The sequence below is a fragment of the Symphodus melops genome (assembly GCF_947650265.1).
Source record: "Symphodus melops genome assembly, chromosome: 13".
Taxonomy (NCBI): Eukaryota; Metazoa; Chordata; class Actinopteri; order Labriformes; family Labridae; genus Symphodus; species Symphodus melops.
This window is the reverse complement of record NC_136703.1, coordinates 4950884-4968966: the sequence shown is the minus strand read 5'-3', so window position 1 is coordinate 4968966 and position 18083 is coordinate 4950884. Positions and strand designations below refer to the sequence as shown.

Sequence of the window (18083 nt, the reverse complement as noted above, 5' to 3'; positions counted from 1 at the left end):
AAAAAACGTTTAACAGAAAATATTTGTCAAGCTCCCTTAACTGTAAATAAATCAGGCAGAACATCTGCAGCCAGATGTGTCTGCATCCAGGTCATTTCAGATCCACTTAAAAGCATCCAATGAGAGCAGCTTGTTAAGTTCACATTCAGCTCACAAGAAAAGGTCCTGAGACCAGAGATTATTAATCACTGTACGTGGACAAAGAAGACCATCCAATGAGGGATCCAACAAACAGTGATGGTTGAAGGTCTGAAGAGTTCTCCAGGATACACACGGTCCAGAGAAAAGCTTTGAGATGAGGCGTGCATGTCTTAAACATCGTCCTCGTCCAGCACAGTCATAACACTGGCAGCAAACTTTTATTTTAAAGAGACAGGATTTGATTGTAAAACAAAAACCAAGCGTCAGTTTGAATCGGCGTACCCCGAAAGGCGGAGCTTGAAGGAATGTTAGGTGTCTTTGACAACAGCATGACTTCCAATTTGTCTTTTCAATTTGAAATTTGAAGTTATTTTTTGGGTTAGTTTTGCCTTTAATAGATAAGACAGCTGTAAAGAGAGAGAGAGACGGGACATGTTGTGAGGAGAGAGCGAGGGATGACGTGCAGCAAAGGGCCGAGGGAGGATTCCAACCCATGGCCACTTCCGAAGACAACTAAAGCCTCCATATGCACCGTACACATATACAGCTGGGTGATGTCGCACCCCAAGTTTAGAAAAGTAATGAACGTTTTGCTGAACTGCGTTTAAAGCAAGTTGTGTCTGCCACGGTAACTGCATGAATTCTTGACATCACAGGAGGAATTGTGGAGCACTCTGTGAAATGTGTCACCCCTTTTAGGTGTCATCCTCTACTGTTTGCCTCGGACACGCCCGGGTTTTTGGAAATGGCTCAGATGTTGAGTATCAGACTGTATGTTTTATGTCTTATATAGTTTGATACACAGCACAATAAGCCGTTTTCTTCACAAGTCAACGCTTTGAATGAAAATCGTATCTTGTAACATGTCTAAATACTTTTTTCAAGCCTTGTTCTGCTGTTCAGTTTAATGCATGTTTTGTTTTTTTTCTTTTTTATAAATGAGTTGTTGATGATGATTTTCACATCCATGATCAGCCAAGTGGTGCCAAGCAAAACCCTCCATCCCAGCCCTCTGCCTCTTCTTTAAACATGTCGGATACGGTTACATCCCCATGCACTTTAACATTCGCTGTGATTACTTTAAACATCTTCTCCTGATCGTCCAGACGTATGACAGAGCAGCTGCTTCCTACAAATGTTAACACGAGTAATGCCATCCGTTAGGGACGAGCAGGCTTTCGAGTGTCTGCCAGAGCTGCTCGAGCCTCACATGTTTAGTCAGGAGTTAGCAAAGGGCCACTGAGATCACAGAGTCAGCGATACACCCAAAGGGACTAATTTGTAAGTAGCAGCCGTCGCATGATATGTAAACATCACAGTCAGGCTCACTGTCAGAGGCCTCGCTCAGGGATTGTGGCATGGGATTGAGTCTTCAGCGATGCTCAAGCTGAAACAGACACCGCAGAGACTAACTGATCTGGAAATGACAGGGGCGACATTTTTAATCAGTACCAGAAGTTACGTCCTCGTCTTAATTTATCCATCAATTTGGAATGGTTTAGAGTTGTATCGAGAAGCATTTCATTGTTTCCATGCCATATAGATCAGACACTTGTTGTCCCAGAAGATGAATTAATTTGACTTTTATCCATTACCTGCAAAACATTTTAATTCATAGCTGAGAGAGCGAGTTAAACTTAAACAACACCATATGCTATATGCCTGTGTCTTATCGTGATTTGCACAATTATAGTGCTGACGATGGCAATTAGCAGCAGTTTGTGAAGTGTAACTGGGCTCCTTCATTAACTTAGATGTTTAATAAAACTAGTAGAGATCAGATAGAATCATGCCTTCTTTTCAGCCAGTATTGTAAACATAACATTTCCTAAACACACTAAATCCTTATAAACCGGCGTTTCAAATGTTCATCAGTCACACTCTGATCCGTCTCCTCTTACTCAGGCTCTCACGGCCTTTATCTGTTCAAACACAAATCACAGTCGATTACTGTCTCTCATGCCTTTCCTTTTTTATTTTCTAAAGACACACAAGCCTTTGGCTGCGGGTGAGGCCCCAGCTGTGGTGATTTTCCATAACAGAGTTGTATTATTAATAGTGTTCCTGTGTGTGTATGTTGACATCCTAAAAGCCTGGATATGTTATCTACATGTATGGTTATGTGTGTGCGTGTGTGTAGATATAGATATGGACGGTGAGTTATTATCTATCTAATCTTTCTATTCCAAATGACCGAGGAAAAAATTAAAATACCGATGCAAATTTCAAACTTCATCAATACTGTAAGACAAATACAACACAGGGAAAGTGCTGCAAGAAAGACAAACAAATCCATAAACGGAAAACATGCTAAAAATATATGAACCCAACAGAAACAGGAAAACATTGACCTACACAATTAAATATGAGCAGGGAGTGTGACTTGTATTCTAATAATATTTTATTGGATACCTTCTATTTGGTTCGAACATATTTCAAGTGTGCAATTATGTACACTAACAATTGCACACTTAGTTTATTAACTGGTAATCATTTATTTATTATTGTTCAGCGTGTGATAGTGCCATTAAATCAAATGTGTGTTTCTTTCTGTGGTGAGTTTGGACAGCTAACCTCTCTCCCTTTACAGCATGATCTCCAAGCTTACTGGACAGCAGCACACAATGATGTATACCCTCTAATCATAGTAATAACAGAGCTGAGATAAACAGAGGTCAACTATGTTCCCTGTCTCTTTTCTTAGTTTTGATGGATTTATATTGTTATTTAAAAAAATTTTTAATCCAATTATTTAACATTAGAATGTAAAATATGAGTAAAACAAACTATACCGCAGGACTGTCAGAAGATAAACACTTCATTTGCAATTAGTTCAATACATTTGAATTGTTAATCGCGATTAATCTTTTTTTTATTGAATATTGTAAAATTCCATTATTTTTTGTTAAAAAAAATATACATTTTTAGGCTTTTATTTTGAACTTTTTTTATTACTCTTTGCTTTTAATTTCAACCCTGCTTTTATTTTAAAATAAGAAGAAATAAGTAAGAAGCGTCTGGTAGATCATAGGTTATTAACTTCACCACAGGAAAAAGAAAGTTGTTACAGATTAAAAACTAAAAACAAAGAACAGTAAAAAATGAAATATTTAATGTCACAAGCAAATGTTACTTTTGATTGGGCAACTGAACTGTGTGATTTTCTTTTTGCGTCGTTCTTTCCATCACTGTGACTAGGAGCCTCTGCAAACTTACAGTATCTAAGGTGTGCCTAAAAGGACAAAATAGGATGTCTAATGGCAATTAAAAACATTATTGAATTAATTTTAGACTTTAATTAATTGTGATTAACTAGTCAATGCTGACAGCCCTAAACAAAACGATCGAACGAATTCTCATCTACTTTTAACAACAAGCACATGTTGTAGCAAAGTAGAACATAGGCTAACTTTATTCAGTATTTATAAAGGTGTCCAGAAGTGGACTTATGGACAGTATGTGGGTAAATTCATAAAGTGGATAATAAATGACAGTCTTGTAAAACACAAGTGTATTTATTAAATTATTCATAAAATGTCTTGAACGTTTTCTGCCCTACAGGATCAGTGTTGTTTCTTTTAAAGCTTTGAACAAATCGATTAAACTTTGAACATCCTTTGCAGGTATATAAATGCATCTATCACATGCTTGATGATTAATTAACTGAAGTGTTGGTTAAGAATTCAAGTATCAGTAACCCGACAGCAGTGTATGTAAGATTAAAAAAAGAAACTCTATGACCACAGAGCATTTCATAACATCCAGATAAGATCTTTACTCGGCAGGGAAAAGGAAATATTGCAATTTAAGATATTTCGTTTAGATGGAAATCACCTTGCTTATCTGTTTGTCATGTTTTTACAGGAAAGCACCATTTTGCACCACATGCATGAAAAGTACATTTTAAAAGCTTCATTAGAAAACAGGAACAATCTCTGTAAGCTACTCCTGTTTAGAGGGCTCTTTGTAAGTTGTTGTGTGAGGTTTGTTGTCCACAAGATTAACACAATGGTTGTAATGCCTTGTTACACACAACAGGCATGCAGCGCATTATTTAAATCTTCTGAGCCACTGGGTGTGATATGTTTATGAACACCAGCACAAATAGTTGGTGAGTCAAATACCAACACAAGCTTTGCAGTCAGAGTTTCCCCGGCTCTATTAGTGTTTGTATGACAGGCCTGAGTGTGCAGCCGAGCTTAAGGGTCAGCTGAAAGATGACCATGGTTAATGTAATACCTTGTAAATGCTGTAAAGCACGAGGGGGCATGCAGGTTCAGGCTCCAGGCCAAGTTTAGGTCTGCCCTCCTGAGAGGCCAACATGTCCAGTTCAAAATGCACCAGCAACATCTCATACGGCCAAAACAAAGAGGCCATCCATCAGTAGACAGCCAGGTGTAGCAGTGATCATTTGATGTAAATGGACGGTGAAAGGCAGGGTTCACAATAAGTTAGACAGAGCTGTGACAAAGGTCAATGATCCTACTTCAAAGAGAGAAACATGATATGTGCCCAGAGGAGAAGATGAAAAAAAACAAAACAACAAGGATGGATGTTTTCATTTAAGTGTTTTATATGTATATACATACTGTAATGTATGTGTACATATATACATAGGGAAATTAAAAATAAAAAAACAAGACAACAACAGCGTACTAAAATAACTAACTGTTACTCTTGGACAGTAAAGTTAATTATAATATTTCCCACATGTCGATTCCATTTGAAAAACAAATACATCAAACATCAGATTTGGATATTAATTCCGGATAAAGGCAAAATGTAGAAAAAGTTGAGTTGATCTGTACTGGTGCTTTCCCTGCAACGAAGTTCCTAACTGATAAATAAAGTTCATTTGATTTATAATATTCCGGATAAAGGCAAAATGTAGAAAAAGTTGAGTTGATCTGTACTGGTGCTTTCCCTGCAACGAAGTTCCTAACTGATAAATAAAGTTCATTTGATTTATAATATATATATATACTCAACAAAAATATAAACGCAACACTTTTGTTTTTGCTCCCATATGTCATGAGATGGACTCAAAGATCTAAAATTCATTCCAGATACACAATATTACCATTTCTCTCAAACATTGTTCATAAATCTGTCTAAATGTGTGATAGTGAGCACTTTTGCTTTGCTGAGACAATCCATCCCACCTCACAGGTGTGCCACATCAAGATGCTCATCAGACACCATGATTAGTGCATAGGTGTACCTTAGACTGTCCACAATAAAAGGCCACCCTGAAATGTGCAGTTTTTGCTTTATTGAGGGTCTGGGGACTCAGAACCAGTCAGTATCTGGTGTGACCACCATTTGCCTCATGCAGTGCAACACATCTTCTTCGCATAGAGTTTATCAGATTGTCAATTGTGGCCTGTGGAATGTTGGTCCACTCCTCTTCAATGGCTGTGCGAAGTTGCTGGATATTAGTGGGAACTGGTACGCGCTGTCGTATACGCCGGTCAAGCACATCCCAAACATGCTCAATGGGTGACATGTCCGGTGAGTATGCTGGCCATGCAAGAACTGGGACATTTTCAGCTTCCAAGAATTGTGTACAGATCCTTGCAACATGGGGCCGTGCATTATCTTGCTGAAACATGAGGTGATGTTCATGGATGTATGGCACAACAATGGGCCTCAGGATCTCATCACGGTATCTCTGTGCATTCAAAATGCCATCAATAAAATGCACCTGTGTTCTTCGTCCATAACAGATGCCTGCCCATACCATAACCCCACCACCACCATGGGCCACTCGATCCACAACATTGACATCAGCAAAGCGCTCACCCACACGACGCCACACACGCTGTCTGCCATCTGCCCTGAACAATGTAAACCGAGATTCATCCGTGAAGAGAACACCTCTCCAACGTGCCAGACGCCATCGAATGTGAGCATTTGCCCACTCAAGTCTGTTACGGCGACGATCTGGAGTCAGGTTAAGACCCCGATGAGGACGACGAGCATGCAGTTGAGCTTCCCTGAGACGGTTTCTGACAGTTTGTGCAGAAATTCTTTGGTTATGCAAACCAATTGTTTCAGCAGCTGTCTGAGTAGCTGGTCTCAGACGATCTTGGAGGTGAACCTGCTGGATGTGGAGGTCCTGGGCTGGTGTGGTTACACGTGGTCTGCGGTTGTGAGGCCGGTTGGATGTACTGCCATATTCTCTGAAACGCCTTTGGAGACGGCTTATGGTGGAGAAATGAACATTCAATGCCCGAGCAACAGATCTGGTTGACATTCCTGCTGTCAGCATGCCAATTGCACGCTCCCTCAATGCTTGCGCCATCTGTGGCATTTTGCTGTGAGACAAAACTGCACATTTCAGAGTGGCCTTTTATTGTGGGCAGTATAAGGTACACCTGTGCACTAATCATGGTGTCTGATGAGCATCTTGATGTGGCACACCTGTGAGGTGGGATGGATTGTCTCAGCAAAGCAAAAGTGCTCACTATCACACATTTAGACAGATTTATGAACAATGTTTGAGAGAAATGGTAATATTGTGTATCTGGAATGAATTTTAGATCTTTGAGTCCATCTCATGACAAATGGGAGCAAAAACAAAAGTGTTGCGTTTATATTTTTGTTGAGTGTATATATATATATATATGTGTGTGTGTGTGTGTGTGTGTGTATATATATATATATGTGTGTGTATATATATATATATATATATATATATATATATATATATAGTAGTAGTAGTAGTATAGCCATCCCAGAAAGTATGCTGAAGACAAGAGGAGGCTTTTGTATTTATAGCTCTATAACTTTGTAACAACACTATTTTCTGTGGACTGGTGCTGCTGTTTCAAAAACGTGAGCTTTAATTAAAGCAGGATGGGATTGCATAAATGTATAACTGTTTCTGAAAATGAATTTAATAAACACTCCAATATTAAAACATGTTTTATTTATTTTAGTTGAAACAGACAGTTACAAGCAGACAACACTGTTTATACTTTGTTTTTTTACATTTGAAAATTTGGCAAACCAAGAAAGGGTCTTCACTCAAAATGTCATTGTTATAATGCAATGTTATCAATGAAGCTGATTTAAAGATGGACCGTTTGCAATACAAAGTAGGGGTGATTAAAGGAAGAATGTGAGACTTTTTTGATGAATTATTGCTTCATATTGCGCATAAATTGAAATGACCGTGATCTCAAGACACTTACGTGACATCCAAATATGCAGGCTTTCATATTCTTCTTTTTTCTCATTCTTGACTAAAACAGCTTTCTCCACAAGGCTGTCCCATCCATGACTCGGAGACATGTACAGAGGTTATACTGGAGTTCTGCTGTATTTATGTGTAAAATGTTGCACAATCTTCCTTTAATTGTCTGTCTTAATTATATTTATCATAGGACACTAGCTTTAAATGTAGCTGTAATGTGTCTCCCACTGCACGGTGTAAAGCCGAAAGGTTTCATCACTTCAAATCACACCTGATAGCAGGTGCGATCTCTGCATGTTTATATTTTAACTTATGGCAAAGCAAATAGAATCCACAGGTTTATGTAAAAATGCAGTCTGTAAGTGGTTGAGTTTTCTTACAATTGGCAGTGTCCAGCATGACTCACTGAGACACTGACTTTTTCTTTTTCTGCTGTCTGCTCCTGCTCGATTCCATTTACGCTCCTAAGCCAGTCTTTCTCCACATATGCCTTTACTTCCCCAACTGTGCACCTCTTTTCTACATCTGGAGCCAGGAGCTTACCAAACATCTCCATGGCATTTGGAGTGAATTTTTTCCACAAAGGTGGTAAATCTTCCTCTGCGGTGGGCCTCTCCTCCATTCTGCTCCAGTCTACAAACTCCAGGTAGAAGTCGTCGGAGTCCATGCAGCATTCCCAGGGGAAATAGCCTGTAAGGATGCAGAAGATGACCACTCCGAAAGCCCAGGTGTCCAGGCTCGGCTCCACACTAAGAGGAGGAGCAGTTACTTCTTTCTTGCCATCCAGAAGGGCCATGGTGCAAAGCTCTGGGGCCATGTAAGGCAGAGTTCCTGTGATGAAGCGGATCAGAGTGCCTCTCTTCTGGGCTAAGCCAAAATCTGCCAGCTTGACCTGGCAGCAGTGGCTGTCCAACAGCAGGATGTTTTCAGGCTTGACATCGCGGTGGACCAGACCATGGCTGTGAATATACTCCAATGCACTGGCAACCTGGAGGACACAGCGTTTTACTGCAGATTCTGGGATACCCACCTGGAACCATAACACAAGGAGGGACTCTGATTATTTTCCTCACACAAAAATTAAACCCTTAAAGCTAGGGCAAGGGCTTGTTATTATTTGTGATTGTTTTTATTTAGGCAACCCCTGATTTTTCTTCAGACAAAAACTGTTTTTTCATGATCTATTCCTACCAGCAAACCTCAGCTGACAAATGTGTTTCCTATTGGATGATCTTGAACTACTCAGATTTTCATCTCAAGCTATTATCAGCCCAAAATAATTTGTTCTGACTTTTAATTCTGATTTATTGCAATTGCAGTGTATTCAGTGACAAGCAAATATGAACATGCTAATATGCTGACCCAAAGGGCCACCATGGTAAACAGTATAACATGCCAGATTGTTGAGCATGTTAGAAATCTGACATCAACGTTCATCTCAAAGTACCACTGTATTGAAATACAACCTCACAGGCCCACTAGTGTTGCTGCTGATGTCTAATCTCTCGGTTCTTGATTTGCCAATGTATGACTCACCTTGGGCTGGATGACAGCAAACAGGTCCCTGCCAATGACGAGCTCCTGAGCAAAGCAGTAGTGGTCATTCGACTGGAAGGCAATGCCAAAGAGGCCCACGATGCAGGGGTGACAAGACAGGTGTAAGGAGATGCAGTACTCCCGCAGAAAGCCCTGCAGCTTAGTCGAAGCTTTGGGCATCACTTTCAAGGCCATGGGAGTCCCTGGAGATCAGCCATACTTCATTTTAGTTATCATTACCATAGTTCAGGCAAAAATATTTTTTAAAATACAGACAAGTACATGTATTTATGACTTGAATGATACCCTACTGATTTATAGTGCAGTGTATAAGTGGTACAGTTTAAAGAGTAGCATTAGACAAAAGCATGGCTACAACCTTGAACTACTATACCAGGACCCCTCCTGACCCCTCTCGCCAGTAGCTTTCAAATCCCAAACCTTCAGGCCATGGGCCAGCACCATGCTCGGCATTCTGCTCTGCCCTTTGTCTTTGACCTAGTCATTGATCCACTTTGGCTGCAGCCTTTCCCCCTCAGGGTTGTCTGGGCTTTGAATCAGAAGAGTGCAGTCACTCCTTAACTATCGTAATACTTTAGCCACCTGTGCCTGTGTTTACTGTAGTAGTTTTTGCATAGATCCGAACTTCCCTCTTCATAGCACGTTGATTTGCAGTTGCCAGTTTCTCTAGAGTCGTGGCAGGCTGTTTTTAATACTTTCGAAAGCTATTCCAAAACGCTTCAGCCTGTGTACTGCTGTACTGATACTCTATGTACTGCTTCTGGCAGAAACAGGTCATGCTATGCATGGCCACTCCTATAGTGCCTTTTCTGGGGGGGAAAACTGCTGGGAGCACATACAGGTGATCAAACTAAATGAGCGGGAAACAAAGGTGAAGGTAAAGTCTCCTTGGCTGCTCAGGTCAAAAGTGTCATTGGGCCAGTGTTTGTTTGTTGCTAGCATAGCAGCCCAGTGTTTACAGCTCTGTTGAATGAGTTGGGTGTATGCCGAAAGGATCCAGAGTTGCTGTCGGAGGGGTCCCTGTGAATTTTCACAGAGACCAAATTACAGTAACCTTTTTGTTCCGTATCATTCACAGGCAGATGTCTTTTACAAATGCTGAGCAATAAAATGCCATCTCATCAGCTTCAGATCAGTAAATTTACTGAACTAGATTATATGACCTTCATTATGATGGTAGCCTTTAAAAGCTTATCATGTATTTTGAAAGAAGCCAGAAATAAAAAGTGTAGTTATACCCCTGAAGCGATGTGTCACCAGAAGCACTTTGCCGTACTTCCCTCTGCCGATCTCCTTGATGATGTTGAAGTGTTCCTGGATCTCCAGGTTACCGAGGCTCTGAGCCGTCAGCTCCATCAGCTCGTCGATCAGACTGCCATCAGCCAGGCTCAGGCCCAGCTCAATCATCTACAATGTGATGAAAGGCAGGACAAAACATAATTTCTTTTCCTCATAAGTTTTGGAATTTCCATTAAAGGGGGCCAGGCCGCACACTTGTATGCTCATAAAATCAAAGCTACATTTAGGTTATGATCTCCATCAACCAAGGGGTTAAGTTTAAAAAAAAAAAAAACACTAAAAGGTGCCAGTATGGTTCAACAAAACGGCTTCTTTGGAAATACAGTCCCTACATTGAAAAGTTTGCTTTATCTGTTTTCTTAATAATAATAATAATAATAATAATACATTTTATTTGTAAGCGCTTTTACAAATGCTCAAAGGCACTTAACATATGAAAATCACACAATATACAGTTAAGAACAGCAAAAGACAGTATGAAACAGAAAAACAGAAACAAAAAAGAAAAAAGTTATGGATTAAAAGCTAATTTAAAAAGGTGAGTTTTGAGCATGGTCTTAAAAGTTGAGAGGTGTGCAAGAACGGATGGGTTTGGGGAGTGAGTTCCAGAGGGAGGGGGCAGCGATGAAGGCTCTGTCTCCCCAGGTTCGGTGCTTGGTCCGTGGAGGTGGGGAGAGGATGTTTCCTTCAGATAAGCGGAGGTCACGGGAGGGGGTGTGGTGATGAAGCAGGTCGGTGAGGTAAGGTGGGGCCAGGTTATTTAGTGCTTTGTGTGTGAGGAGGATGATTTTTAACTGTATGTGGTGAGTGATGGGGAGCCAGTGCAGGTCACAGAGGACAGGGGTGATGTGGTCTCTGGGGCGAGTGTGGGTGAGCAGGCGTGCGGCTGAGTTCTGGATGTATTGCAGTTTATTGAGAAGTTTGGATGGTGAACTATGGAGGATGATGTTGCAATAGTCTAGTCTGGATTTGATAAATGCATGGATGAGTGTTTCTGCAGCAAGCATTGTTAGCTTGGGAATTGTAGCTTACATTCTTGAACTGGATACACTCTAAAGCAATAAGTTTAGACACTCTGAATATTATGTCAATTCACAGAATATTTGTGCATGGGAAAAGTTTAGAATTCTTGATAAATCATTTGATTTTGAAAAGGTAAAAATGTTTATTGCTTTTTTAAAATCAGACATTTCAGTCTCACAGCAACATGAATGTCTTTGAAGAAAGACCATGGTGACGTGTGGATCGTTTTGATGAGCAGATTGTTTTTATCACTCCAATTTGTGTTGTTGCAAAAGAAAAATCTATTTTTTCCAAAATGTAAGTTGAAAGCGCAAAAACAATTAAGATTCAAAGTAGAGAAAACTTATTTTTAAAGCTGTATGCAGCCGATTTTCCTTCCAGATTTTCAATTCAATGAATAATATCTTATAAACATAGTAGCCTAATTTATCTAATCATGGAAGCATATGGGGCGCCAGAGGTGCATGGGCCTGGCTCAAGAAATGTTTCCTTTTCCAATTTATTGTGAGTCATATTTGAGTTTTAATGAATACGTAAAAAATGTTTTTAGTTCAAACAAAAACCAGTCTCATGTGATTTGATTCAGCCAATGGCACAGCACACATTGAACTTTGACCTTATTACACTTCCTCTTAGCCAGAGCGCAACTTTTCGAAGTTTCGCTCGTTTGGCATCACATTGGATCGTTTAATGTCCCTCAGAGATCTGAGTGATGATGAACTCGGTAAGGCTCACACAAGTGGCGCTGTTTATTGGGCTAATAAATATTTAGAAACGCCACTAAAATAAAAAATGAAGAATTGGGACGTGGAAGAGGACCTGACCGCGTCTTTTGCTGTGGATCCTGGCATTTGGCCTACCGATGATATGTGGCAGTAATGAGATTTGAGGACTAACAGAGGAGACTGAGAGGACCTGTAACCTGACATTGTTGGAGATCAACAAGGACCAAGGGTCCCGGACAGCAGAACAATCATGGATGCCTTCACCCTAAGCAATGACGACAGGCGACCATGAAGACATCTAAGGGTAGGAGCGCGTTTTTCCAAACTGCTGTGTATGTTGTGAATGCATTTGGAGTGTGAGAGACACCTTCTGAATTCCTGTTGGCTAATTGTTTTGTGCGCTGTTTATCGTCATTTAACATGGAAAGGAATAATGTTGATCTGCCCTATTTGCTGAAATGTTGATGACTGACAGCTGGGTTTGTCTGATCTTAGGCTCTGAGCTAGAAGTGCGCATACAATGAAATGTAGGCTGCTTGCAGCGCGTGTGCGTCAGTTGCGCATGATTTTACAATCAGAATTGTGCTTGTTCATTTGCCTTCAGCTGAATATTCCACCTGTTGTTGAAACCTGTCTTTAAACGTCGTGGGACTGTTGTTTGCGCATGTTCGCTGTGCGTCTGTGCGCTTCTTGGTGTGTGAGCGCGTCAGTGGTGCTGCGCGTCAGCACACTAATTAAAAAATCCTCTATTAGGGACAAGACCGGAACATGATCCATATTCAGCCCGGGAGTCTCATGGCTCAGACCAGCCCACTTGAGCTAAAACCCTTCTGTGGAGATATCATGTAACCTTACTAGTAGCTATTATATATGTCAGAAATGGAGCACTATTCTCTACAGCCATATTACTTGCAGTATATGTGATCTATGTGATATGTGATAATATTAATAACATTATTATTATATTTCATTCATATTAACACTGACAGAATCCTACTGCTCACTCTAGAGTTAGGCTCATGCTTTGTGCTTGGTAGTGGCTCTGAACTCTATCACAGCAGCTGAGGGGCTCTGTGCCAATCTTGTCGAAACAAACTGTCTTGTTGAAACAAACTTTCTATCTCATAAGATAGAAAAACTTGATGATTTATGTGTGCATAAACTACATATTATGAACTTCTTCTTAATGTGCAATCATATAAAAATGCAGGATGTTTTGAGTTGCACATCTGGCATCTTGTTCTTGATATCCAAGCTCACCTATATCATCTCCACCTTGATCGAGCAGCGAGTTTGTTTTAAGAAAAAAACATTTCTCGAGCTTGGCCCATTTGTTATAATGCCACCTTTGCTCTTTTTATTATCCATCGCATACTTTCTTGAGGCGGAGGGAATGATGGGAGGGATGTCAAAGAACAAACATATTTGCGGGACAGATTTTAAAGTTGTGTTTCCTGATGGACCTCCCTACTGTTTGCATGTTGGAGAACAATATGGTCTAAAGTGAACCGCTACTTGAATAATACTAGCACCCATCTCTAGTGAATGCAGCCTGTATGATCTATTTACTGTACACAGACCTTTGTGGCCCTACACCCTGGCAGAACCTTTCTAGTTTGCCATATTAGCCATTTGGGGCCTGATTTGGCACCCCATAGAACCTGCAAAAAACTCACTGGCGCCCCTATAATTGAGGCTCTTCTTTTGATTTCTGATCCTTTGGCATATAGACTCTTCTTTTGGACCACCAATTTACCTAAAACGTGTTTACATTTATGTAACCCTATTTAAAGACAGAAATATTTCATTTTATCACGTATCCAACTACATGTAAAAATTTACAAGGTAGAAAAATGTCTTTCTTTGCCATCTACATTCTCTTCCACCAACAGCACTGGGGCATCCCGGTGTCCTCATGGGAACTTCAGTGACTGTGGTTTAATTCAGACCAAGGATGAAAGAAAGACTAACAACAGTAAACTAAGCGCTCATAAGGAGCCTCATTAGTGTGTTTAATAGTGCTAATACTGACTCAGGATTGCTTTTTCTATTTTAGTTTCACTAATGCATGAAGTCATCTCAGGACAATGTTTTTATAATGTAAACAGGGATGCTCTTTACGGAGGACTTGCATGTGGAACTCATCTGCACTTTGTCTTCTGCTTGTTTCATTTTTATTACATATTGGTTCATATAATTTACCAGCTGATTTAAATGTTTTAATTTTTCCCGATAATTACATTTTAACCAATAAAATCTACAGATAGTTATGGAATTCATTTACTTATTAAGGAGCCTACATCTGTGGCAGTATGGAAGCCATTGAGGAGTGTAGCGAGAGTTTACACATCACCCATGTGGCTGTTTTGTACCAAGTCAGCGCAGAGTAACATGATTGCAGTTTGGAAAACTAGTGCTGCAAGGAAAAAATATGTCAACTTTAAACACTCTGATATTAGGAAGAGTCGTCATGGCAACGTATTAAAGTAACACGAAACAGCAGTATAGCTGCAAGCATTATCACCAAGTCAAAGTTGAGTACTGGACCGCTGACTCAACACATATTTGACAAAAGTTTCCAAAATCATAAATTTTGTCATTCATTGAAGGGAAATTTAAAAAAGCTTCCCCATCTCAAGACACCTGCTCTCTTTCCAGCATTACTGACTACATATTGAACCTTTTTCCCCCCACATGTGAATGCACTACATTTTATGAACTTCTTATATGCAATCGTGTAAAAATCTATCGGTAATCAGCCATCAGGAGCAGGTAGTTATCGGTTATTGTTTATTGGATCAGCTCAATAAAATACATGTTGTGCATGCCTCATTTTGATACAAGTTTGCCTATAATATAAAATACTGATTTCATATTTTTCTGAATCTTCTCAGTATATGTTTTATCGTATTTACTCTTGATATCTTCTTTTACACACTGCATATATGCATATATATTGTCATGATGAGTGGTTTCATGATGAGATTTAGTTTTTCTTAGTCTATATTCCATGTTCCTGAATGATGGAAAATTGCATTTTAAATTTTAAAATCCTGCAAGAAGAAAGTGTAAAAAAAAAATTATTAGTGTTGCAGCATTTAATATGACTATTTCAGTCCTACCTTTTTACAGCTGGTTCCCAATACTGTCACTGGAGTCTGAAAACTAGGTAGCCAAACACACAATAGGACTGACACACTTTCACACCACCATTCATACACACTTATTAAATAGAACCAACGGAGAGTGTCCAGTCTGTCCTCCACCTTCAGTAGTGCTGCTGCAGGATCAGCGAGTACAGAGGACCTGTGAGCTGTCCACAGTCCAGCATGCAGCTCTGCTCTCAACTGCTGCCATGGGGACAGAGCCCACTTTGACAGCTGATTACAAACTGCCTCTGTAAAGGGCACACACACACACACACACACACACACACACACACACACACACACACACACACACACACACACACACACACACACACTGGCCTACATAGAGTATCATGTAATTAATACTTGTAGGTGTAAGTACATAAAGTTGCATTTGAATTCACATCCTTCATTCACACATTTCTTCACCCTCTCACAGTGTAGAGCTCTAACAGACAGCACTGCATGGAAACACCTGAGCAGTCACTATAAAGACTTCTACCTGCGAGTGATAAAATATTAGGATTTAGACACAGAACTAAACAACATTTGCATTTGTGCAAAAATGTGGACTTTTGTGTGTTAAATTAAATTCAAGCAGAAAACTGTTTCAGTGATGCAATGTCCATTTAAGTGCTCATGTCTCCAGTGATACTTCATTAGAGTGCAGAACACCTGACTACAGAGATAAATATATCACTTTTATAAACAATATGTTGATCTTGGTGTCATTTGTACCATTGTTTCAAATTAAACGAGAAAAATGTGAAACCACAAACAAGTCATTATTTTAATTAACTAATAATTGGTATTTATTAAGTGTTTTATTTTAATTATTTTAAGCTATTTAAAATGACTGTGCTGTTTCTCGAGTTTTTAAGATATATTAAATTTCAAACACAATATAGGGGAAGACAATATTGTTACTGTCGATATCGTTTGTGTTGCATTGAAATCACGTTATACATGTCTGCCTGTTCCGTCATTTTTGATGTACATGTTGACATTGAGCAGCCGACTGCTCATAAAACACTTTTGACATTTGGCCCATGTAGGTTTGACTTAGAACTTACTTTGTTTTTATTATCTATTTATAGAAAAAATATCAAATATGTGAAGTATAACCGTTCAGCTAAACAATATTGCAATATTGATCCAAATCTCCCTGCCCTATATTAAACCCACATGGCTTACTTTGGAATTAAACATGTATTTTTTTTTATTTTAATACTTATATACTTAATACTTCCTGTCTAACACCAAAGAGGCTGTTGTTGATTTCCTGTGTGGGTAAAAATAACAACCTTTGTAATGTTCTGTGTGAAACAGGTATGTTTCAATGGTACCATTTTCAGGTGGAGAGTAATGTACAGAGTTTTGGAGTTATTGGCAAATGGTTAAAGTATTTGGAGGATGCTTTGTTGTCTTGTTTTCTGTAGTAGATCCATGCAGATATTAAAGTGACATTGCATGCATGTTGCTCAGAACTTTCCACCTGAATTTGAAGCCATGAATGCACTCAAGCTGAGGCTCTCATCCAGACCAAGTCCCAGCTGAGTCACCTCCAGCTTGTACTGGCTAATGTGGTGTTGTTGTCTGCACCTGTGTGCCTCTGTCTCTGTGGACATGTGTTTGCTTGTGTTGGTTTACTTACCGTGAGCTCACTCAACACTTTGACCTGTGGTAGTTATTCTGGGGCCACACAGGCAGAGAAACGGTACAAAGAAATGGACACCTTTGGTGTTTTTGGCCTCTGCAGCGCTGTGGTGGGTTAAGGAGGTGTCAGTCAGTGTTGTTTTGTAATGCCGCCTTTTCCAAAAGCTACACAGGTCATTATGGTGGAAATAACTGTTGTAGAGCTCAGATGATTTTTGGTATCCTACCCAAGTCAAGTTGGAATGAGAGATGGACTGAGGTTTTAGATTACCAAATTAGTTCAAATAAAATAACGGACCACCTCTCTGGCACTACTGAGGTGCCCTTGAGCAGGGCACCGAACCCCCACCAGCTCAGGGGTTCCTCCAGCTCCTGTGCGCTGCTCCTGCACCCTGACATCTCTCATTAATGCATGTCCACAGGTCCTGTTTGTGCATGTGTGTGATTCAGGCCTGTGTGTGTGTGTGTGTGTGTGTGTGTGTGTGTGTGTGTGTGTGTGTGTGTGTGTGTGTGTGTGTGTGTGTGTGTGTGTGTGTGTGTGTGTGTGTGTGTGTGTGTGTGTGTGTGTGTGTGTGTGTGTGTGTGTGTGTGTGTGTGTGTGTGTGTGTGTGTGTGTGTGTGTGTGTGTGTGTGTGTGTGTGTGTGTGTGTGTGTGTGTGTGTGTGTGTGTGTGTGTGTGTGTGTGTGTGTGTGTGTGTGTGTGTGTGTGTGAGAGAAGCATGTCTATCAAAAACATTGTGAAACCAATACAATTCCACCATTAAACCTATAAGCAGTGTCCTCCCTCTTTCTGTTATCTGATATTCAGACTGTAGACAGATTTTGTATCACTGACTAAACACTTTCTGGTTGTGCATTTTTCATTGTCAATAAGATATTAAAGTTTCAAGATATAGTTTAATAACGATTTTAGCTAACTAACGGTGTCTTTTATGTTACTGAACAGGGCTTTCTATTGTGTCAGTGATAACTCTTTTTAATTAAAGTGTATTTGATTTTTATAAGCATTAACCACCTTTTTTTTGAGTATGGTAAATGGACTGCACATATGTATCCTCATTCGAGCCTTTCAACCATTGGAGTTGCTTTTTAATACTACATATTCACAAACATTCATAACCATACATGTGGATACTTTTTGGAGCAAGCAGTATCTTGCCCAAGAATACTTAAACAGGAGTGGCTCCACCAGCCGATCTCTGATTGGCAACCTGCCTTATTTTTGAGCCAAAGATGTTTGTTTGATCCCATCTCCTAAATGTCCTTCATGAGACTGAAGATGTCTTGATTAAAATCTTCTAGCAAATGCAGTGGTCAACCCCCCCCCCCCAGTAT

The 18083-nt window shown here is 39.9% G+C and overlaps 1 protein-coding gene across 1 annotated transcript; it reads right to left on the bottom strand.

Moving 5' to 3' along the window:
- Window positions 1-7107: 7107 nt before the first annotated feature.
- On the bottom strand, window positions 7108-15282 carry LOC306834499 (serine/threonine-protein kinase SBK1). Its single transcript, XM_079360431.1, has 4 exons — window positions 15066-15282; window positions 10135-10303; window positions 8876-9078; window positions 7108-8369 (listed from the first exon to the last, which is right to left on the bottom strand). The coding sequence occupies exons 2-4, from the start codon at window positions 10301-10303 to the stop codon at window positions 7716-7718; spliced, it is 1026 nt and encodes a 341-aa protein (XP_079216557.1). The 5' UTR covers window positions 15066-15282; the 3' UTR covers window positions 7108-7715.
- Window positions 15283-18083: the final 2801 nt, after the last annotated feature.